Here is a 24,155-nt window from a genome sequence, read left to right on the forward strand (position 1 = left end):
GCCAAAAGTGGGCCTGCCATCAAGCACTCTAAAAAAAGGCACTACTTTGCTACAAACTAATATCGAAATAAAATATCAATTCCCTTTTGCACAAAGTTTTGATTGAAGGAAATATTTTAATTTACATTTACATTTAGTTGTAGTATGCAATTAGCTCCTACATTTTCCGTAAAAGTCATGCAGATGTAGTGCTTTATTTTAATAGAGATACTGCAGCATTTTTCCCAGTGCACTGCGGGACGAGAGCCGAGAGCTGGCGAACGAGCGAGCCGAAAACGAGCGGCGTCATCAGCATCAGAAGCAGCATCAGCCAGAATCCAACGCCTCATTCGTGTTTGCCGCTTCGTGGGCAACGGACGCTTCCTTGGAACTCAAGTGGAGTGACGAGCTTGAGAACGGAACCGGAAACGAAACGAGTGCGAGAGAGGAAGAGAGAACCAGCCTGTTGAAGGTTTGGCGGCGCGTTCGAACCGGAAGTAAGGATAAATTCACCGTTTGCTGCCTTCGGCGGCACTTGTACGCCATCCTGTTGCGCCGTCGCACTTAATTCTTAGTCTCTGCGTTTGTGTGCGTGGGTTAGCTGGCCTGTGCAAGTGTGTGCCTAACGTACCGGAAGTGAGCATGCAGCTCATTAATGTGTGCTCTTTTTTTTACTACAAAATGCAGTGAAATGCTGCAAATTCGAATGGGGAAGCGCCATTACGGGTGCAGAGCCCAAATGTAGCGGAAAATGTGCTGAAAGAACGTGGCAAGTTTCCGAAAATAACCTCAAACTGTGAAAACCCGTGCGCCACATGTCGTTGAAATCGCTAGTTAACATCGCATACGTGTGGATTTTAAATCGGAATCAGTCCCGTACCCAGATAAGTTGGGTCACAAGTTCAATACAAAAACCAGAGGGAATAGTCGCAGTTTAATCAATGTCGGGTCTTATAAGTAATGTGTGTAAAGTGATAAGCAACTGTCGAGGAAGAGCAGAGGAAAATCTCTCAGTTTTCAGACTGTCTTGTTTACTCTTCTTGTGAAATGTTTTGCAGTGAAACAATGAATTGACAGATTAAGTGTGTTATTATGTATATAATTAAATGAGTAACTAAGCCATTATAAAATTGATTTCACCAATATCAGATGAATGCTTGCATCCTTGCTGGTTTGCAATCATTCATTGTATTTCGTCTATAAATGAAATACAACATCTTTATGAGAGATTAATATGATCAATAAGAAATACAAAAACGTGCAAATTTGAACTGATAACTGTAAATTGATAAGAGATTTCAGAATGAAATCAGCCACTATTCTGGAAAAAACAGATCCGCTTCCGCAGCTAAGTAGAAATTGGATGAACTTTAAACTAATTCATTTACTCTTCATAAGCATGATATTACGGAAGATTTAACCCGTTTAATGAGTGATTCAAAAACGAATTTTTTCCGCATAAAGAGAGCGAAGACAATCTTTTTTAAAACGTATACAATATTTAAAAACACGTATTTTATTATTGTAGGAATAAATGAATCATCTCAGTCACAGGAAAATATTAATGTTCCTCTTTGTCTTTAGGCATCAGCTTTAGATAGCTGTTTAGATAGCTTTTATTTATGAAAGTTGTAAAACAAATTATTATGATACGCTAGGTTGACACATTGCTCACTCTGCTCAAATTCTTTAGCACACTTCATGTGGTGAAACGAGACTGGAAAACATTTCACCCATTTAACCCCTTAACACCATATATAAGGAACTCCGAAACTCTTGGCGCATTTATTGTCTCCCGAACAACATGGCGTATGCTTGCTGCTTCCACACTAAGTCCCACACATGCAACATGCAGCACTTGCAGGTGACAGATTCAGATTGTGCAGGTGAAAGGATTATGGCTTTCCCAAAGCACTCAAATGTCACCATGCACGCCAGCAACTCACGGAGCGCATTAACGAGGGCCCACTGTGCGGCTTTCCTTTAATTTCCTCCAGCGATCTGTCCACTTGTTGGTCGGACCACTTGGCCCGAAGTCAGCCCAAAAATGTCGCTGCGCCAGTTGACATCAATCCGTCCTGGCAAGATTTGAAAAGGTGTGCGGGGAGCAACTCCTGCATATGTCTTGGCCTTAAACATGATGTAGCACCAGGATTAGTTGGGCTGAAGATGGATGCGAAAGTAAACCAGTGGAAGGGAGGAGAGACTGTCAAAGGAAGTGCAAAACCAGCTAGATATATGAGTGAATATACTTATTTAGGGCTTCATTGGGATCCCCATAATTTTCAGCTGTTCCGTTGATAGCCCTTACCCAGAATCTAGGCTTATTCGCCAAATGGCTCAAATGCTCGACAGCCTCGAGAGCAACACGTGCATTCTGCTTTCAATTAGAAACCCTATAAGCCGACCTGCCGGGAAAAACCGTTAGAAAGGACCCCAAACAGATGGCTAGTTTCCTCTTTGCCTTCCCCTCTGCGCCACTTGGCCATAATTTTTTTAATTACAAAGCCATAAAAATTAAACGAACCAAAAGTGCGGCCACGACTAGACCAACTAAGAACTAAGTAGCCCAACGACAGGAGCCACGACAGCAACAAGAAGGGATAAAAAGGCAGCTGGAGCAAGTGGAGAAACGGCAACGATTTAAGCCACATAAAACCAACAAACGGACAAACTGCCAGTTGGAGTAGGAGTGGGTGGAGGCGGAGGTGGAGGAGGGAGTCCTCCTGCAAGGGAGCCCTATTTACAGCCAACTGCTTGGTAACACCTCCAGTCGGGAATGGCACTGAAACGCCTGCAGTTGACTACAAGTCAGCCAAACAAACGGCATGGGGATATTTTTTGTTCAACGCTTAAACCAAATTTACATAATAGTTCTTCTTACCGTTCACTGCAAATGTGCCAAAGAGCAACTGGCATCAGAATCTAAGTGAGCATTGCCAAATTATGCAAATGTTTGCCAAACTGAAAGCAAGCGACACTCGCTTTAAGAGCTGCAGCAGCCGTACAACGGTGCGTATGCGTATTGATTTGAGCAGTTGGCACGGACAAAATGAGAAGCGAAATGGAAATAAGGTGTGGCTTAAAGCCATAAACAGTCCCTGCTCTTTAAGCTGTGCCATTGCATTTTTTGGGAATACTCTCCCCAGTTTAAGGGTTCTTTACAAACCGAATTCTGATATTTTTATTTAATTCTTGACTAAATCCTAAGCCGAGAATATTTTTTGTATTTTCTTCAAGTTAGGATGATTCAGTTCTTCTCAATAAACTTTTTACATTTCTTTCCCATTATCCTTTTACAAGTGCTCACCTAAAGCAATTTGTCGAGCACACATAGTGTGAGCTCACAACGTTTTCCTCAATCCGCAATCCCAGTTTTACTCTTTTTCCCATCTGCCTCGGCAATTCTCAGTTTGCAGCTGAAAATCACGCCTCTGGCAATTTTAATCTCGTTTATTAGCCATTTTTCAAGTGATACACATAATTTTCAATTTTCCAATTTCTCACCCAGCACACGAACAATTTCCACCTGCCTTCCTCCCGCCCTTCTCCCATCCATTTCCACCACCTGTCCGCCCTTCTTACACCCATTGTCTTTATCGAACATGAAAAAATGCATTGCATATTGTATGCACGTTGGCAAGGGGCAGCGATGAGGGGCAGTTGCACGGGGCACAGCGCAAACACGACGCCCATTTGGAGGCCATTAGGGCCACGATGGTCCAGGCGGCTGGTTGCAAAAACAGAGGGAACAACAATAACAAGGAGACCCTGCCGAGCGGAGCGTGATGGCGCTAAAATGGCAACCAGGTGGCGAGAAGGCAACAGCAACCAACGGCCTTATTGTGCAGGCCCACGACTATATGCTACCTGGTATCTGCGAAGCTATTCTACTTTAAGCCCTAAAGTCCTGAAGTATCCGTTAGTGATGGCTACTCGTATATTGTTAGTTTTCGTTTTCATTTCTTAGTTTTCGCTCTATTCACAAGAGATAGGGATGTACCTGTTACACTTGCAAATATCGCAAGTACAATATACCTTTGAGGGGTATTAATGGCGTTGGTGAAAGAGCCAATAGAAGTCAGATCGCAGCGGCCTCAAAGCCCAGCACCCCCATCATTTTTTGCCTTTTAGTGGAAGCTGCAAATGGAGGAATGTGGGGCGGGAACAAACTGCCGCGTCTTTATGCAATGACTGCATGCTTCCGTTGTCATCGTTTCCTGTACCTTTTGTCGCTTTTTGTTGCCGCTGCTTCCGGTGGCGCTGCTGCATGCCACGCACTCAAAATATTCGAATAAGCGCCCGTGGTCATGAAGGAGATCTGCCTCGCCAGCTCTTCTCTGGCTCGCAAATTTTTTCGCAGCCAGCTTCAATTTAGTTTGCAACTCCTTCGCAGCATGGGTAACTTTCTTTTCGTACTTTGTTATTAGATTTGCATGCCAGCAGCGACGACGACGATGAGATTTTCCGCCTTACAATTCATGCGAAACATATGGATGCAAGTGCGTACATATGTGCCACGCACGTCACCCCATCCTAACCCTTTTCAAAAGGCACTCCTTCGACGCCCCTCACCGGAAAATTGCTGCAGCAAACGTAATTGCATTTACTTTGGAATTTATGTTAGTGAAAATTCGTTGCTTTTTATTCCCCTTTGTTGAATTTGCTGCCAGGGGATCGGGACATGATGCCACAGACAGACAGACTCGGAAAACAAGGCATAATCAAAGTCAACTTTGTAGTTACTGTTCTTCTTCCGGGATCGGTGGATACTCAAGAAATTGGCATAAATTCTAAAATTCTAGAAGTTGTTTCTATGACAAGTACGCGTGTTGCGCCATTTGTCACATGACTTGCCACAAAGCACAGTCCAAAAAGTTTACTTTCATTTTGGCTCCCTTCGTTTACAATGAATTTTCCTTTGAATATGTGAAGGGCAAACCATCCTTTGTCGTTTTGGTTGAACTAATTTTTAGATTTCAATCTGTAAATATTTGAAGGGCATACCTCTACTACCTCAAATCGTCATTTCGGGTGTTCTTTTAACTCGCTAACAATCTGCTAAAGTTCTCCATGTGCCCTTTGGCCCCAGAGCCCTACCAGTTCACTTTCAGCCAGTTTCTGTGCTGCAACTTCACCTTCACTTGAAAATTGCATTTTTACCAAAATGTTTGCCTGGAAAATGTTCTATGAGAGCTGCCCGGGGAGGTGTGAGTGTGGTGTGTGAGGGGGAAATATGAAAACAAATGGCTCCTGAGTTTCTCTGGCTTTGGCCAAGTAATCGTAAGTTTTGTTTGCTTGGGGATCGCATTGGGTTTGGGGTCACAGAGGTGGGGAGCTTAAATTTATGTGCTCTCTGCCTTGTTATTGCACTTTTTTGGCCGTTTGATTTCGGGCTCGTGTCGGGTGTGTATACAAGCTCAAAGGCTTAGGCCAAAAGTGCAGCAAAAATCATCAAAGAGCTCGCCGCATGAATCCCATTTCCAGTATTATTATTCTTGCAAATCGTTGTCAAATTATATATATATTGTATATATGCTGGCTAGCAAGCCCGATAGTTCTACTCCTATTCCGAATCTGGATTCACGTCCTCGCTCGTCCGAACAGTCGCGGAAGTTAAGCCGCTTATCGCTTATCAGCTTTGTCTGCTTTGCGGATAAAAACGGAGGCAGTATTAGGGGCGTGCACTGAGAAAAATACCCTAACCTTTTCCCATTTATGTCTAAGGCTCTACAATTTACTTTCAAATATTATTAAATGGAATAAGGGACGCAACTATTTCAAAAATTTAGTTTTCAAAAGCAAAATGCGAACCCTTTTACAAACGGTTGAGATATTTGGACCAAATCAGAAAAGTTGTTATTCGTGTAGTACAGGAGCAGTCGAGTGACCTGCAGGGCGCAGTGCAGCCTTTGAGGGTCATGGGGTCACCGCTGACTGGGAGATCATAATAGTGAAGTGGGGTGGACGGTGGAGGAGGAACCACTGACTCACTGCAGTGCATTCAAGCTGGCATTGTTTTTGATTTTTGGTATTTTTTGGTTTTTGGGGGACGCTGACTCGCTAATCTCAATGCATCGTGCGTGGGAAATCAAAATTGATAAGCTGCTGCGCTGCTAAACCAATTTTGGTTGAAAAATTTGATTAAAGCCCACAACTTTGTGGATTATGAATTTTGAAAATTAATTCTTGCTAAGCTGCTTGTGTGTAACAGGAACCAGCCAGCTACCCAGCTTATGAATTTTCACTTCAAACTTAAACATTAAGCCAAGCTTTGCACTTTAAAATCCTTGATGATCCGCCATATATCAATATGTTAACGGATGTGATAGAACCTCGAATGAAAGCAGCCTGCTGAGAAAAGTAGCGATAAAACATAGTGGAAACTGCAATTTGCCCCGATTGGCGTCAGCAGCGTGATTTGCAATCATTATTTACCCGGGCAGCCACCAGCAAACGCAATTCAATCTGTGACAGCCGCACACAAGGATTCCGACAGTTATCCTGCGAGCGGGATGTAAGTGCTGGGTGCTGGCTGCTGGCTGCTGCGGAGCAGGAGGGTCCTCGATGGAAATGAACGAATTGATGTACACGCCACGCTGGCCAAATCCGGAGCAGCATAAGTTGCAGCAGGAGTCGAAGTGCAAAAAAGTGTTAAGTGCTCTCACTGTTTCTTGCAGCAATCATTGTCAGCAAGCAGCCAGAACCGCAATCAGACCGCAGGATGAGGAGCAGGATGGTCTAGTGGGACCTTCAGACCAGAGGTGTTCACATGGACATATTCCGGACAATTTTTAAGCTCCGTTTCGCACGTAGGGATTTTTGCATTTAACCAAAGGGAGGAGCTCTGTCAATTGATCGCTTCGCCGAGTTATGGGTTACCAAAAATGTCACATATAAATTGCCTAGAGCATCTAAAAGATCCTGAATGTTATTGGTATAACTCTCTAATTCCGTGGACTTTTGCCAAAACCTTTTTGCCAGTCAGCAATTTGCCAGCACTGTTAGCGTGTTCAGGATTTATATGCAGCTATAGGGTTCAATACAGCAGAGTGAGCGGAGAAAACAAAAAAGGATTTACACTCTGCTCGCCCGATTTCTTTTTCTTTTTTGTGAGCTGCAGCTTTAAAATCAAATGCAAATGCAAACAACAGTTGGCATCAATCGAAGCTGTCGGGAACGCCTCGCAGGATTCAGCCTGGTGCCCCCACTTTATTGCTGGAATTAATGATGGCAGTGGGTTGGAGGATACTCCTGGGGTCTTGGTTTTGTGTGTTTTATGTGGAATCAAGTGGAAATTCAATTGATTTGCTTTGGCTTTGCATGCGGCTCCACGGGGGGCTGTGGCCAGGGGGCGTGGCGTGCTATAATAATGGACGGATGGCTCTGGACGGGATGTGTGCGGCTTCAAAGGATACCGCACCCAACCCCAAGCAAAACGCACTTGAGTGAGAAATCATTTTGCGAATATTACAGAACTACACGCACTGCTCATTTTGCCATTTCTGGAGTTGCTGCTGGTGTCAGCATGTCAAATGCGAGCACTCCGAAGTAACTCGGCTGTTACTCCCCTTTGTCCAATCAATTGCAAAATTTATTCAATTAAAGGCACCGAGTGTTTGGTGCAGTCAGCTGGCAGTGATGTTTCTTAATGAAGTCGCAGTTGAACTGGATTATCTCCAACTTGCATGTCACTCTCTTCTCTTGCAGGTTTCCACATGTAACCTGGTCCCATCTCATCCGAAGAATCCTCGATAGCAAGGAGAAGCCACCATGGGCGGACTGAAGCCACTGGCGGCTATTTGGCTACTACTGCTCATCGCACACACTCGGGCAGTGAGAGAAAGTAATTAACTTTAGATTCTAATCATAACTCATTTTAAAGAAAATATGGTAAATAGTTAGTTACTTCAGATTCTAATCATAACTCATTTGATAGAAAATTTGGTAAATAGCTAGTTACTTTAGATTCTTATAACTCATTTAAGAGAAAATATGGTAAATATTTAGGTACTTCAGATTCTTTTAACTCATTTAAGAGAAAATATGGTAAATTGATACTTACTTTTGATTCTTATAATAACTCATTTGAAAGAAAATATGGTAAATAGTTAGTTACTTTAGATTCTTATAACTCATTTAAAAGAAATAGTTACTTTAGATTCTTATAACTCATTTAAGAGAAAATATGGTAAATATTTAGGTACTTCAGATTCTTATGACTCATTTAAAAGAAATAGTTAGTTACTTTAGATTCTTATAACTCACTTAAGGGAAAATATGGTAAATAGTTGGTTACCTATTTAACGCCAAGGATTTAAGGTCCTTACACATTTGTCTTGCTACTTACTTTTAACTTTGTATTTCGTAGATCCCCTGAAGGATCCACGAATTTGCGGGCGGCCCCAATGTGACGCGAACAATGCCAAGTTCAACTATGGCGAACAACTCTACAAATATCAATACACGGTGGCTGTGCGCACCGAGTTCGCCGGATCCGGCGACAATAGTTCTGACCTCCTGCTGAAGGCGAACTTGGAAATCTTCTTCCCGAAGCCCTGCGAGGGCTACTTGAGGATCAGCGACGCCAAGCTGTACGATAACCTGGACGAGCTATCCGAGGATGGCGGTTCCTCGGAAAATACCAAGGAGTACGACTACTACGACAATCTGGCTAACGAGGAGTCCGAGTCGCAAAGCTATGATAATAATATCCACCCGAAGAGCTTTAATTTCAACATGGATCTTACCACGAACCTTCTCCGTTTCGCCTTCCACGACGGCCTCATCAGCGAGGTGTGTCCGCAGGAGCAGGAGACTCCGTGGGTGCTCAACATCAAGAAGGGCATCCTTTCCGCCTTCCAGAACACCATGATGCGCTTTGACGTCGATGCCAACACAACTGAAACCGATGTATCCGGCCAATGTCAGGTGCAGTATGCACTGGAGGATACCGACAGTTCATATGTCAGGATCCGCAAGACGAAGGACATCAACTCCTGCCGACAGCGATATGCCACCCACTCCGTTCTGCAGACTACGCCGTACACATTCCGTGACGACAAGACCATCTGGCCCATTCTCAAGTCCCAGAGCCACTGCAATGTAAGTGCGAATTGTGCTAAAAGTTAGTCTATCATCCCTTGACTAATTAATGAAATTCCTTGCAATTTACCCAGCTCACCGTTGATAACAACGTCTATAAAGAAATCAGTTGTCTGGAGACACATCTTCTGGTGCCCTTCTCCAACGTCAGCTCAGGCGCACTGACCACCAGTACCAGTCGGCTGAAACTGAACGGGGAGGAGTCCTACAGCGTCGGAGAGTTCTTGGAACAGAGTAAGTGATTCCTTATTCATTAAGCAATCCAGTGAATAAGCCAGGTTTGATCCACAGATCCCGAGCTTGTGGAAAGGCGCGCCACTCTGGTATTTGATCACACACCTGCCGTGAAGCCCTCGCATGACGAGATTAAGGCTGCCCGGGAACTTCTGGTGGAGATGTGCAAAGTTGGCTTTCCCAACATTCAGCGGGAGTTCATCGATGTGTTCACCAACTTTCTGCAGACCTCCAAGAGCCTCAACTACAAGACACTAACCGTGTTGCTTCAGCGGTCTGCCAGTACCTGCGAACAGGGCAGGTGAGTATTGATTTATTGATTCATGGGATTTGATTAGGAAGTGTTATAAATCATCTGCTGCAGAAACCACTTGCTGGAATCGCTACCCTTCATTGGCAGCACAGCCTCATACAAGGTGATGCGTGATCAGATCATCAACGAAAAGCTGACCAAGCAGATGGCGCATGACTGGATGACCGCATTGTCCTTCATCACCCGGCCCGACGAGGAGACCCTGGAAACCTTCCATTCGATCCTCGACTACGCCAAGAACAGACTGGACGCGGAGTACACCCTGGGCGCCACTGCGGTGGTGCACAGCTTTTGCAAACACCACGAAGCGTGCGAGGAGAACCTTCGCGTCCAACAGATCATCAATCTTCTGGAGACCGAGTTCCTGAATTTGTACAACCTGTTCAAGGGAGAGCGTCGCACCCGGGAGCGCATGATAATCTTGCTGAAGGGCTTGGGCAACGTGGGCGTGCTGTCACCTGCCTTCGCCGAGCAGCTACAGTGGATTATCCGTGAGGACGAGGCACCAGTGGACATTCGCCTGCACGGCATCTTGGCCTTCCGAAGGGTCGACTGTGCGCGACACCGAAGCTACTTCCTGGACAACTACGGCAACTACACATTGAACTCGGAGCTGCGCATATACAGCTACCTGCAGGCCATGAGGTGTCCCGACTACATATCAGTGGGTGTCATAAAATCGATACTAGAGCACGAGCAAATCAACCAGGTGGGCTCCTTCGTCTGGTCCCATCTGACCAACCTGGCCAAGTCGAATTCCCCCGTTCGCATTGAGGCTCAGGGCCTGCTGCTTAATGACGAGCTCTCGGATCGCTTTAAAATGGACATCCGCAAGTTTTCGAGGAACTACGAACACAGTTTGTTCTTCGACGAGTACAATTTTGGAACCACCACGGATGCGAATGTTATCTTCGGCACCGATTCCTACTTGCCACGCATTGCGAGTGTCAACTTCACCGCCGATCTCTTTGGCCAGTCAGTGAACTTCTTTGAGTTCACTGCCCGCGCTGAAGGATTGGAGGAGTTGGCGGCCAACGCCTTTGGTCCCAAAGGTATTTTGAGCGGCCAGGTGCTACGCAAGAAGCTTTCCTTCCTCAATCGCTGGCTGGGCACCGAAAGCGCCGAGGAAGACGATACCCTCGAAAATCTGCTGAGCCTGGATAATCTGCGACTCAAGAGGAAGGCGCAGCCACATGCTCGTGTGTCCGAGGAGGAAGAGGTCGAAGACTACGACTTCGAGGAGTCCTTGGAAGGTAATGAGCGGCACAAGCGAGATGTGAGCACTGCTCGCAAACAGGATATCGATCGCAACGTGGACAATCTTGGTTATAAGCTGAAGTACGACTACAATAATCCACGAGCACAGTTCGGACTACGGGTGTTTGGCAATGATTTGCGTTACTACAATGTAGAGTCCTTGGTGGAGGTGATGGCCTTGGCCGCCAAGTTCAATCCCTTCCAGCAGGCCAAGAATGTACTTTCCGGCAAGGAGTTTACGTACACAAAGTCCCGGGTCTTCCTGGATGCCTCATACACAGTGCCCCTGGCAGTCGGTCTTCCACTGGCGATTCATGCCTTTGGAGCCTCCTCCATAGACCTGCGTGTTAGTGGTAACCTGGATGAGATGGATCCGCCCACCGATTGGCACTTTGACGTCGAGGGTCAGTTTAGGCCCTCGGTGTCCGTGGATGTGATCACCACCATGCAGACGGACATGTTCTGGGAACAATCCGGCATCAAGGTGAAGAGCAACCTCTACTCCAACTCCGAGCTGGTGGCCAAGCTCAAGGTGCGTGGCCGCAATCTGGTCTCGTTCTCCTTTGATCTTCCCCGAGACCAGAACGAGATCTTCAGTGTCCGATCCGAGCTGTTGGTGCAAAAGCAGCAGGAGCAGCTGCCCCAGGCGGGCATTGCCAAGCGAAGTGCCAACTCCACATGCACCTGGCCCGTGCTCGACCAGGCCATCGGATTGCAGATGTGCTCCCACTACAGTGTTCCGGACCTGAGCAATGCCACCGAAATTTATCCAAGCCTCTTGCTGGCAGGACCACTCAACTTCAGCTTGATTCTCAAGAAGTCCGACCTGAGTGCTAAGAAGTACGTGTTCGAGTACAAGTGGGATCAGCGGGAAGAGGACAACAAGTTTTCGCTGGTGTTCACCACCCCGGGCTCAAAGGTTCCCCGGGTTCTGGTGGCCAACGTGACCAAGGTGCCCGATGCCTTTAATGCATCCGTGGCCTTTGTGAATGGACCTAGTCGCGTCTCCGCTGGGTGCAGCTATGATGGAAACCCGGAATTCAGGCGCTTGGATGTCTACCTAGATACAAATGGAAATCGGTCCTTGGACCTGGGAATGGAACTGCGAAGACACCAGGACTTCACAGCCTGGATTTACAACCCCCGCATGCTGTTAGCCATTAATGGTGTCAACATTACTGGCATGGCTGGCACCGTAAAGGTGAACGAGAAGAATGGCATCAAGCAACATGATGTGGATCTCTCGTTTGAGACCAAGAAGCTGCAGGCTGTGATCAAGGGCAATGTCGTCCAAAACGAGATAACAACCTCAACCAACATGACCATCAAATACAGGGTAAGTCTGCCTAATTTTTGCTGTCTTAATAATTAGGCTAATTTTTTGTTCCTGTCTAGTTCCAAGCAAACAAGATTGAGGAGATTAACTTTGCCGGCAAGCTGGTTAATACTGGCGATAAAAGCAAGACGGAGTACCGCGGTAACATGAAGCTCCAGACCTCGGCGTATCCCAAGCTGAACTTCGCATCGGAGTCCATGTGGCTCAGTCTCCAGGGCCACACCGAAGGCATGATCACGTACAACAATGCGCCGGACTACGTCAATCCGAACTATACGAGTTTGGTTCGCTTTATCTTCGCTCGCAATACGGAGGACTCGCTCCCGGATCTACCAAGCACGCGGGCCAGTCTAGAACTGAAGCTTCCCAGGTCAAAGATCGACTACCGCATCTTAGTTAAGTAAGTAAAGTCTAAAGTCTCGTGTTTTCAATGCTTTTCAATGTGTACATTAAGGCACGAAGAACGCTTCAAAAACGGAACCGAGCACAAAGTCACCGTGGGTCTGAAATACGCTCCTGAGAAGGAGATCACTGGACTGTTTTCCGTCCATATGCCCAGACGGAACCTGTTCGCCATTGATGCCTACATGAACGTGGCTGTACCGGAGTTCAATTCGTGCACGGCCAGGCTAAAAGTGAACGAGAAAGCCACCAAGGATTACATCGTAAGAATTACCCATACACTAATGTTGGCACTAGATTTGTTTAATCCAAAATTGAAATCCTTAGATTTTTATAAACGGTTCGTGGTTTACTGGACACTCGGTCACAGTCAAGGCAAACTACAAGGATCGCAGCTCGCGGGTTCAGGCGCTTCATCACATGAAGATGATTGTAGAAAGTCCATCCTTCAACGTAACCTCCCTCAACATTGTCTACCGCCGAAAGCAGTTCCTGATCTTCTATGATGTCCAAGCCAAATATGGCCAAGACCCTTATGGCCTCACAATGCAGTACGCAAGCATTGCCCACAATCGCAACTCCAATGCGGAGCTGCGCCTAAAGATCAAGGAACGGGACTACTGGATCAATGCCAAATTGTTGTCGGAGCAGCCAAAACTGCTGCAGCTGGAAATCCACATGGATAAGTAAGTCTAAGTAAGATGTTGTAAGCCAGGATGTTTAATGCATGCTTAACACCTTTAGGGTCCGTGATGTACACATTCAAGTTGGCCTGCTGAATGTGGACAAGCGCAAGGAGCTCTCTCTGGAACTGAAATGGGATGCTAATCGCGATCCCAGCCAGAGACTGGGCCTACTTGCGGAATACAACAGTCCTGGAACAAAGCACTACGATGGCAATGTGATGATCACGTATCCAGAGCGCACCATTAACTTGGGCTTCAACTCCTTTACCGGAGGACCCAAATACCACGGAAAGGTGCACGCCTCATGGAGCATCAACGATCTGATCGAGTTCGAGTACGAAGCGGGTATTCTTCCTGGCCACACACTCCATAACTGGGTAAAAGCCGAGCTGCGGACTCCCTTCGAAGGCTGGCGCGTCAACAGCCTTGATGCTGGCATCTATAACCTGAACAACCTGATCCTCATCAACTCCACGCTCTTCTGGGCGGATGATCAGAAGCTGCAGGTGGGCTACAAGAGCGACTACGATGTCAACGACCGTCTGCTGAGTTTTGATGTGCGCTTCGGCATCAACAGCACCATCCAGGATATACCCACTATCAATGTGAAGGTGAAGCATTGGATGGATGTCAAGAAGGTGGACACAGAGCTCTATCTGGGATACAGTGGGCAGAATGATACCTTTAACACGTACAGCATGGACTCCAGCTGGGAGATCGAGAAAAACCAACGATACAATAATTATTCCGGCCTAGTGCATCTGGTGAGTCCGTTCAAGGGCTATGAGAAAGGTGGTCTGGTGGCCCAGTTCTCACTGAGCGACCAACGGGTGGTCAGTGGAGCGGCATCACTCAACTTCGACCTTCGGGAGTTCACCCTGACCATGGACGGGTATGTGAAGAAGTTTACGGACAACATGCTAACCGTCAACATCACCACTCCTTTGGAGAAGTTCCGCACCATCAACGCTCGCCTTGGCCTTAACGAAAAGAAGCGTCATGCGGTGGCGGAGGTCAGGGCACCCACGGCAGCTCTGGGCGTGGAGGTGCTGGCGGATGTGAGGAATCTCCTGAACTTCGATGTCAAGCTGAGTGTGGCCACGCCGATCGAAAGCTTCCAACAGGCGGCAGTATTTGCACTGTTCCATCCGGAGCGTGTTGACATGCGCGGATTGTGGAACAATGCCACCCTGGGATTCACTGGCGTTTGGCACATGGAGAACGTCACCGATTTTGAGTACTCCTACCACGTATTCACCCCACTGGCTGGCTTCGAGGAGAACGGATTCATTGTTCAGCTGCTGAAGAGGGACCAGTTCGTCTTTCAGTTGCACGGCAAGATGTCCAACTATAAGCTGGGTGTGAAGATCAATGGCAAGCCCAAGTCGGACTTGGTAAACCAGCTGGGCGGCAACAAAATGGAGCTGGAGATGCTCTACGACGCGGACTTCAAGCCACTCAATGCTGAGACGGACTACAAGCCAGATCCGGACGAGGAGTACTTCTCCTACTTCACGGACTTCCAGGTAGACACTCTGGTGTGGCCCACTATTGTGGGTAATGTGGACATTCAGGAGATCATTGATTTCTACCTGGTTGTGGGTCATGTGGAGCTGCCACAGGGCAAAATGGAGTTCAAGGATCGCCTCCACTACCCCGACTACATAAACGTCCACAATCTTTTGACCGTGACTACACCATTTGCGGTGGCCAAGAATGTAAAGTCCATTCTGGAGTATCACGTGGACTTACAATTCAACGCATTCTACGAGCGCGTCAAATTTATAGTCACCGATGATAAGGACCACACCCAAGAGCTGGGCTTTGAGTTCAACTACACCGCACTACAGGACAATGTGAAGCCCAAGGCGCATGATGTCCAGATCACGCTCCTCACACCCTACGAGATGCTTCATGAAATCTACGTCCACGGACGCCTCGATCTGGATGACAACGCCTATAAGGGCAACATCAGCGCGGTTACGGCCAAAACTCACCTTTCGATGGCCGCCTCCATAGAGGTTAGTACTATAAGCTAATGTGTTAACAATTGTATTTAACAACTGCCTGTGTACTCAGAACGAGGACAACTTCCTGGAAACATCGGTGGGAATCCTGCTGGAGACGGACGTCATTCCCCACTATGGCTGTCAGGTGTACTTCAAGAAAGACTACTCAGCCGTGGATAAGGCCATTGATATTCGCTTCGAGGTCACCGACAATGGAACACTTAACCAGGTAATAACCAAAGTTTAGTGTATTATGTACAACCTACTGACTGTATTTTTCAATTAGCTGCACGTTGCCACGGATTGGCACACTGATCCCTCTTACATTGTGAACGCAAATGGAAGGATCAAGACCACCATGCTGCCACTTCAGATGGCGTCCAGTTCCGTGCTGATCACCCAGGGCCAGAATCCCCAGCTCAATTTCGATCTTAACTTTATGAGCCAGAATGGCCAGAGCATATCCTACGGAACGCGTGCCAACAAAAAGAAGGATGTCTTCAACATTGAGGTGTGGACTCCAATGAAAAACTTCCGCAACATTTCCATGCACGGCACTGTGGTTAGAAACGCCCGCGATGCCGGTCGATATGATGTCTCTGGGTTCTTGTACAGAAACATGGCCACATATGGAGTCACAGGAGCCGTCCGCATGACCAACAGTCTGCCCATCGATGTCGTATTGCGGGTGCAGCCCAAAACTGGCGGTCGCGATGGTGTGATTGAACTCAACATCCATGAGGCGGGGCCCAAGAAGATTCGCTTCTCTTTCAGCGCCATTGAGGATGGCAAAATGTGCCAGATGTCCGGAGGTTACAGTGTCAGCGAGTCCAACGAAGCCATGGACTTCTCAGTTCTGGTGGAGAGCACGGAGCCGGAAATCGCGCGCATTAATTTCTACGGCAATCTTAGTCCCAACTCCGAGGGATCCCTTGTGGGAGACCTGCACCTGGAGACCCCTTGGAAGTCGCTCGGAATCGATACTGTGCACCTGCACTCGGACGTGGGCTTCCTCAGTACAGGCGGCCACATAGTGGGCGAGTATAAGATCGGTCAGTACATAGGCCGCGGTAGTTGCCTGTGGTCCTGGGTTCTGGCCGAAAACATGCAGCTGGTGCTGGAGAACTACCTGGAGAGGCCAAATGCCAAGCCGAGAATCGTCCACGCCAGTGCCAAGTACCAGAACCCGGGACAAACCTACGCCCAGATGCAGGCCGGTGGACGCCTGAGCGTCGATTCCAAATGGAATCTCGACGTGAATGGCAGTGCGCAATACAAGTCGGCTGATGACTTCCAGTTCAGCGTTATCACCGAGCTGCCCCTGCCCGTTGGAGATCGCCACCAGCTGAGTGCCAGCTACAAGGGCAACGTGATCAGCCAGCAGTTCAACAATCCCGACTTTGCCTTTGAGGCCAGCTACGAGAGTTTGGAGGCGCAGAACAAGCTTTTGTCCCGAGTCTCCTACCAGAATGCCACCAATAACCACAGGGGCTTGGGCCACGTCGAGTGGGGAAAGCTGCAAGGCTTGTATGTGGTGGAGGGTGATTTCGAGCTGCTCCAGAAGCAGGGAGCCCAAAAGCAGTTCTCTGCCAAGATGATTACGCCCAAGTTCAAGAATGAGCACACCTTTGCCATCACCGGCAGCTATGACTTGGAGAAGTCGGGCTACCACAAGGTGGTGGGCGCCCTGGATTATCCTTCAAGTCGTCGCATCACCGACCTGGACGTGTCCTTCAGTTCGCTAAGCAACACGCATGGCATCTTCAACAGCACACTGCCCACCTTCTTCAATGTCAGCTGGCTTAAGACTGACTTCAACTTTAGCACCAACAAGTGAGTTGAGTGAGTTAATTACTATGCATCTTATAATTTTTGTTCCACCTTACAGTGGAAAGAGCTACCGCTACTGCCGCTGCTTTTGGCCGCAGGATACTGCCTACTTCAAGTTGAACAGCAACTACGACAGCGACAGCAACAATTTGAGCCACAACGTCAATGGCAATGTGGAAGTAGAGGTCCCATTGGCGACCCGGCATCGAGCGGATGTGGTATATGGCTTGCAAAAGCGACGCAATCAGGATGCGGGCAATGTGAAGGTCGTCTACAATGAGAAGCAAGTGCTCGATGGCAAGTACAAGCGGGTGGATCAGGCGAAGCATCCAATATACAAGGAGACAACGGACATCTCGCTGGAGAACGAGGTGAAGCCGCTGGGAATTCACTTTGTGAGCACCAGAGATGCCAGCGACCCCGCGGGAACCCAGGACGTGAAGCACATCGAGGTCTACGAGCTGAGGAACACGCAGAACTTCAATCTCACCGGCGAGTTGCACTCGCGCTCCACTCTTAAGGCGCAGGACTTCAAGGTGGTGGCCATTCATCCGAATCGCGCCGTGGTGCTCAGCACTAAATACGAGGACGTCAGCCCCGAGGTGGTCAGGCATCACACCAAGTTGGAGTTGTCGGAGACGGCCTGGATTGGATACAACCTGGAGCTGGGTAATTTCAGCAAGGTAAGCGCAACGATCGATCAATAGCAATGGTGAACTAATTTGCACTTATCGCGTAGCTTGGCAACGAGTCCCAGAGCTTCGCCCTGGAAATCTTCTATCCGAAGCGCAACCTCTCCTCCTCAGGACAGTACTACATGACGGACACGCACTTCAACTCCGACCTGTCCTTCCAGTGGCTGGGCGGCAATTACAACCAACAGCCCAAGACCATACACAGCAATTTGCAATGGAAAGCGGAGCCCCTGCGTCGTGGGGATCGGGAGCACCGCACCATCGCGCTGACGGTGGCACATCCGCTCCTGGAGAAGGACATCAACTGCAAGGCGACGTACTACCGTGGGTTGCATGATCTGCTAAGGACACACCTGACCATCGACTACTCGGAGTATCCTGACCAACTTATTGAGCTGGGTGCGCAGCTGACGGACAGGTACAGCGAACTAGGCCACACCAACTACACCTTCCAGGTGTATGGCAAGCATGTTGCCTCCGAGCTGGATGTCCAGCTGAATGGAACCTTGGCGGCCAGGAACTCGTACTACAAGACGGAGTCGACAGCCCACTACAAGCGCGACATCTTCCCGGCCAGATATGGCAAATTCCTGGCCCTGCTCGATGTCAATAGGCGGGAAGTGGAGTACGAACGGCAGTCGCCATTCCACACAGTGCGACTACACCTGCTGCCCACCATTCGGTATCCGGTTTACGGGCTGAATGCGACCATTTGGGATACTCCTGATACGAACCAGTCGGGCTACATATACATGGACATCTTGGAGCGCTATGCCCGCATGGACTTCAACTTGACGGAGGACGCCAGCCAGAATCTTCAAATGGTCGGCTACATTCCGGACACACGCAGTGCATTCCTGGACATCTGGCGAAACTACGAGGAGATACGTGTGATCGATGTCAGTTCGTATCTGAAGATGAATCACTCACGCCTCATCACTGGCCGCTTCCACTGGCGTCCATCCATCCAGCAGGAAGTTCGCGATAAAATCCAAGCCGTGGGCAAGTCGGTGTACAGCTCCTTCTCGGAAGGCATTGACTTTTGGGTGAAGTCTATATACACGGAAACCACGGAGTCCATGGGCGTGGTGTGGAACACAGCCAAGGAGTACAACAGGGACTTCATCGACGACATAGGCCAGCTGAGCGTTTTGGAGGAGGATCTGGCTGATCTGCGATTGTTTGTGAATCAGTCGTACGAGGCAAATGATTTCTATATCAAAAACGTTGTCAACTTCACCCTAACTATCCTGGATGAACTCGCCATCAGGGATCATATCGAGTCGCTGCCCAAGATCTTCTCTGAACTGTGGCAGGCAATGGGCGATTCTGGTAAGGCTCTACGGAACAGCATTGTGTGGCTGATCGACACCATCAAAACCACGTACAACAATCTTCTGGATGCGGTGGCCCGATTCTTCCATGGCGAGAGCCTCGTCTACATATCCGGTCTGCTAGAGAAGGGCATCGCAAAGTACGACAGTTTTGTCAAGGATCTGCACATCAAGTTTATTACATACATCGAACACCTGTGGCACAAGACGTGGACGTCGGCGGAGAACCACTGGAAGGCAGTCCTCAAGCGATTTGAGCCGCATCTCTTCAAGATGATCAGCTTTATAGAGACTACGGCCTGGAACCTCAGCAAGGAGGTGTTTGATTTCATTTACAAGCGCACCAATGAGCTGGCGGAGTCTCCGTACTTCAACAAGGTGTCCAGTTTTACGGCTGACGCGGAGCGACTTTACCGGGACTTCAAGTCCAACGACGCCATCACCAACATCAAGAAGTATTCAACGCTAGCCTGGAATTTCGTCAAGGAGAAGTACTTCAAACTGGTACCTTTCGGCGCTGAGCTGAACGAGATCCTCACCGAAATCTGGCAGGAAATCAAGGAACTGGAGAAAATTGATCAGGTGCAGATCATGGTGCAGAAGTACTACGAAGTCATGGCCAAGGTCGATTGGGTGGCGGACGAGCTGCAACTGGAACACCGCCTGCACCAGGTGTACGGTCTGGTGAGGAACAAGTTCCGCAACTACGCCATGAACGCCTTGGAAACAGCCGACATGTACAGGGAGGCAAAGACCAAGTTCGTATTTGATCCGGAAGTGGGCATCATCGACCTCGAGCAGAAGCTGCCCATGTCCTGGCACGCCTTCACCGAGACGCCCAGGTTCGAGGAGATTCCCGAGTACCAGGTGCTCGCCAAGGCGCAGAGCTTCTTCAGCGAAACCAACTCATCCATCGTCATGAAGCTGTATAACATGCGCACCCATCTGGATCCCAAGACCTGGCTGCCTCCGTACTACTGTAAGTTCACTCGTTTTACAACTTTATCTACTAAAATTACTATTTTATGCATTAGCCCGCGCCTTGCTCATCGACTCGCGTCACTACATGACCTTCGATCAGCGCTATGTGGGTCTGAACCTTAACTTTGACGAATTTGGAAGTGGACGACCCACGTCCCAATGCAGCTATCTGCTAGCCCATGACTTCTTCAAGCGAAACTTCACCTTGCTTTTGGAACCAGCGGTAGGTATACAAGAAGGATGCCTTGGCTACTTAATTAAGCACAACTTTTCCAGAGCAAATCCCTGGCTGGTCAAGGACTAACGCGCAATTTGAGCTTCATTGCCAATGGCCAGCTGATTGAAATCGACCTCGAAACAGATGTGAGTCCACAACTTAGCGGTTTGTTTGCAGTAGACATTAATCTCTTAATTAATCTCTTAATCCCAGCACATTAGCATCAATGGCAATCCCCAACCCGTCCTGCCTCTAAAACTGGGAGACGTGAACATCCATCGTGACCTGGACGTGCTCTCCATCACCTCGGACACCGAGTTCAGCCTGCACTGCAATGTGCAGTTCGATATCTGCTGGTTCGAGGTGAGTGGCTGGTACTTTGGCAGGACTGCCGGTTTGCTGGGAACCCTGAACAACGAGCCCTACGACGAGTACACCATGTCCAGTGGCGCGATCTCCAATGAGACGCAGCGGTTCACGGATTCGTGGAGCCTGAAGCAGTGCCGGCAGAATAAGCTGGCCAAGAGCCAAGAGGTCAGCAAGGAGGTCGGGGCTGCCTGTACCAGCTTTTTCAGCTCCGGCATACTGGCCACCTGCAGTGCAGTCCTCGATCCTGCTCCCTTCTACGAAATGTGTCTGGACTTGGGCATGAAGTCGCCGCCAATTCGAAAGGGGCACCCGGCGGTGAAAGGAGCCTGTGCAGCAGCTTTGGCCTACATCGAGGCCTGCACAGCACTGAAGGTTCCCATGCGGGTGCCCTCCCAGTGCGTTTTGTAAGTGGTTTAACCTGCCATTGGCAACACTTTAACATTTTATTAATAATCCTCACTTTTTAGCTGCCAACTGGCGAATGGTTCATACGTGCCGGAGGGCACATTCATGGAGCTATCGGGGCCTGAGATTCCAAGAAGCAGCGACGTCGTCTTCATCGTTGAAGCCAAGGAATGCAATGACAATCTGAAGACGTCCAAGAGCATCATGACGGTGGTGAGCAGTATAGAGGAGCAGCTCCAGGCCGCTAAGCTAACGAATAATCGGTGAGTGTTTTCCCAAATCATTTCGCGCTTCACCTGGATGACCCTACCCCAATCCCTGAATCCATAGGTATGCGGTGGTGGCCTTCGGAGGTGTTGCTCCATATGACAAACCCAGAAGTGTCATTTACGAGCACAACGAATTCACCTTCAAGCCGGAACAGCTGGCGGACTACTTTGGCCACATCAACACCGGAAATGGCAGCAGCAACGACATCCTAATGGCCATTTCCGCAGCTGCCAAGCTGAACTTCCGGCCGGGCGTATCGAAGACCTTCATCCTGCTCTCCTGCACCAAGTGTGCGGCCAGGGATATGCGCTTCGACTACAGCTCCATCCTGCAATACCTGCTGGAGGAGGGCATAAACCTACACATCCTCGCCGACACGGAGTTCGACTTTGAGCGAACCAAGAAGCTGCGACACTTCTTCGGCCTGGACAGCAAGCTGGTCTACTCAAAGCGATTCCCCGAAGGCGATGCGGAGACCCGCAGCACGACCCACATCCCGAAGAGCAACTTGGGAATCTGCACCACGCTGGCGGTGGAGACGCATGGCTCCGTGTTCAGTGCCCGCAAACTGCAGCCGGAGCGAAAGTATCCGATCAAGCGACTTGCCACAATCTTCGCCAAGCGGGTCGCCCTCAGTGCCACGCCCATCCAGAGCCAGACCTGCGAGTGCTCCGCCCACAACACGGGCGTCTCCTACATGGCCTGCTCGCCACAGGCTCTGCCGGAGGAGAAGTACGACCTGGACGACTATGTAAGTAGCTATTGCGCGGGCTGACTGACTCCAGCCTGCAAGAGAATTAAATCCATTATTCTACATCCACATCCGCAGGACTCCTTCAATAACTGGGACTGGGGAGACGAGCTGGAGAGCGAGCCAAATGTAACGTCGTAGTTCATAGTCCGTCATAATTAGCTAGCTGGTTCAGTTGTGTCCCTGCAGAATGTAAGGTTTTTGTAATGCATAACCGACAGGCATATTTTGTAAAATAAATCACACCCTATAAACACAATGTGCATACGCATTTGGTGGCATAATTTGCAGCTCATAGTTGGCCCAAGTTAGCCAGTGACACGCCCGACCAGTTTTCTGCTTCCTATTCATTGTCTGCGCCAATCTCGGGCGCTGATTAAAAGTTGCCCGACCGCCTGCGGCAGCAGTGGAAAAACGAATGCTTGCTGCATGTTGCACGTTGCAAGCTGCAAGCTGCAACTCGGCGGCAGCCACTTGCGGTGGACTATCACTTTTGCAGCTGCTGCCGCCACGGCCACGGTTGACGGAAACGGCAGGCAGAACTCAAGTACGTGTAACAACCTTAACCCTAAAGCGAGCCGAGATGGAATGGACCATGTCCGCTCACTCGAACCACTTGATACCCAGTTGAACCCAATTTGAGTTGATATAACGTTTCGCTGGAAAAGCGCACAATGGAAATTATGCGAGCCGAGTGGTAATGCAATACTTTCTATTTCAATGCTATGGTTACATCAACCGACCGTCCTGGGCCCAATTGCGAATCTTTCACTTTTGGGCGAGCTATAAAAAGCAGCGCACAGATTGCAGCCACTCGCATTGCTGCACAGAGATCCGGCCAGGTAGCCACGGACATAGACAAGATGTGGAGATTCGTAAGTGCAGCCATGGAAATAGGGCGTCGTCGATCCCCACTCCAACTCTGCATTCTCTTCCAGCTTCTGATCTGCAGCATTCAGCTGATTTGCGCCTCGGAGCACAGTGGCGAAGCATTTGGCGATAGTTACGGATACGGGGGAAGCGGCGGCGGCGGAGGCGGATCAGGAGGCAGCGGCGGAGGAGGCGATGGCCACTTCCACCACCACACACCCACCACGTACTCGGAGATCTCGAAGCACGTGCCGGTGCACGTAATCGAAAAGGTGCCACTGCCCATTCCCCATCCGGTGGCCGTCCAGGTGCCCAACGTCATTCGGCTGCAGATCCCCGAACCCTACGCCGTCCACGTGCCCGTCCAGCAGGAGATCCACGTGCCGGTGTACAAAATAGTACCCGAAATAACCGAAAAGAAGATACCCTACACCGTGGAGAAGCCATACCCCGTCGAGGTGGAGAAGCCCTATCCCGTCGAGGTGATCAAGCAGATCAAGATTCCGGTGCCTAAGCCCTATCCTGTTCCTTATACCATCTACAAGCACGTCCTGCAAAAGGAGCACGGATGGTGATCGACATAGTCGTGGGCGGTTAGGTGTGTAAGTTTTTGGAATGCCAGCTCTAAATCGAAGAGTATTATTTTACAAAGCTAATGAGTAAATACATAGTATAGTGTTTAAGGTAAAGTACGGCGTTTGCAGAATATACTGGAGAGAAATGATTTAAAAACCAAAAGTTTTTTGAGTTGGTCATGGAAACTGAAGATATAAAATATAATTCTGTTCCATAAATTTTCGGCATAGGTTTTATTCTTTGCTGAGTACTTTCCAAAGCTTAAAAAGTTCCTGATAACAATGTGAAAGTTGCGGAATGTCACTTTACATGTAGACTCCAAGCATTCGAAAATTGGTGGGGAAAACTAGAAAGCTTGTGATAACCTTTCCATTCAAAGCTGCAAATCTCAGAACCCATTCGAAAGCTTTTTTTGAGCAGTCCTCCTTTATGATGGCGGCAAAGTGCGTATACACACTCTGACAACTGACACATATACCTCGCAGGTTCGTTAAACTTTTCCAAATTGATTGACGCTGTGTGGAAAAGTGTGGGAC

General features: G+C 48.7%; 2 protein-coding genes across 3 annotated transcripts; both read left to right on the top strand.

Annotated features, from left to right (window-relative positions):
* The first annotated feature begins 286 nt into the window (after nt 1-286).
* On the top strand, nt 287-22,432 carry LOC6540854. Of its 2 annotated transcripts, none has more exons than XM_001969292.3 (20): nt 287-476; nt 7,690-7,825; nt 8,351-9,084; nt 9,159-9,318; nt 9,376-9,619; nt 9,683-12,224; nt 12,284-12,624; nt 12,679-12,889; nt 12,954-13,312; nt 13,371-15,333; nt 15,392-15,550; nt 15,608-17,154; nt 17,210-17,834; nt 17,891-20,159; nt 20,215-20,384; nt 20,438-20,524; nt 20,592-21,151; nt 21,215-21,415; nt 21,483-22,173; nt 22,252-22,432. In XM_001969292.3, the coding sequence occupies exons 2-20, from the start codon at nt 7,753-7,755 to the stop codon at nt 22,312-22,314; spliced, it is 12,999 nt and encodes a 4,332-aa protein (XP_001969328.2). In that variant the 5' UTR covers nt 287-476; nt 7,690-7,752; the 3' UTR covers nt 22,315-22,432. The 2 variants fall into 2 exon arrangements, with proteins under 2 accessions (XP_001969328.2, XP_026834438.1); XM_026978637.1 differs by lacking the exon at nt 287-476 and adding an exon at nt 803-1,061.
* Nucleotides 22,433-22,991: 559 nt separating this feature from the next.
* On the top strand, nt 22,992-23,834 carry LOC6540841 (keratin, type I cytoskeletal 14). Its single transcript, XM_001969293.3, has 2 exons — nt 22,992-23,048; nt 23,112-23,834. The coding sequence occupies exons 1-2, from the start codon at nt 23,037-23,039 to the stop codon at nt 23,616-23,618; spliced, it is 519 nt and encodes a 172-aa protein (XP_001969329.3). The 5' UTR covers nt 22,992-23,036; the 3' UTR covers nt 23,619-23,834.
* Nucleotides 23,835-24,155: the final 321 nt, after the last annotated feature.

The sequence above is a fragment of the Drosophila erecta genome, unplaced genomic scaffold, assembly GCF_003286155.1.
Source record: "Drosophila erecta strain 14021-0224.00,06,07 unplaced genomic scaffold, DereRS2 tig00000055-arrow-pilon, whole genome shotgun sequence".
Classification (NCBI taxonomy): domain Eukaryota; kingdom Metazoa; phylum Arthropoda; class Insecta; order Diptera; family Drosophilidae; genus Drosophila; species Drosophila erecta.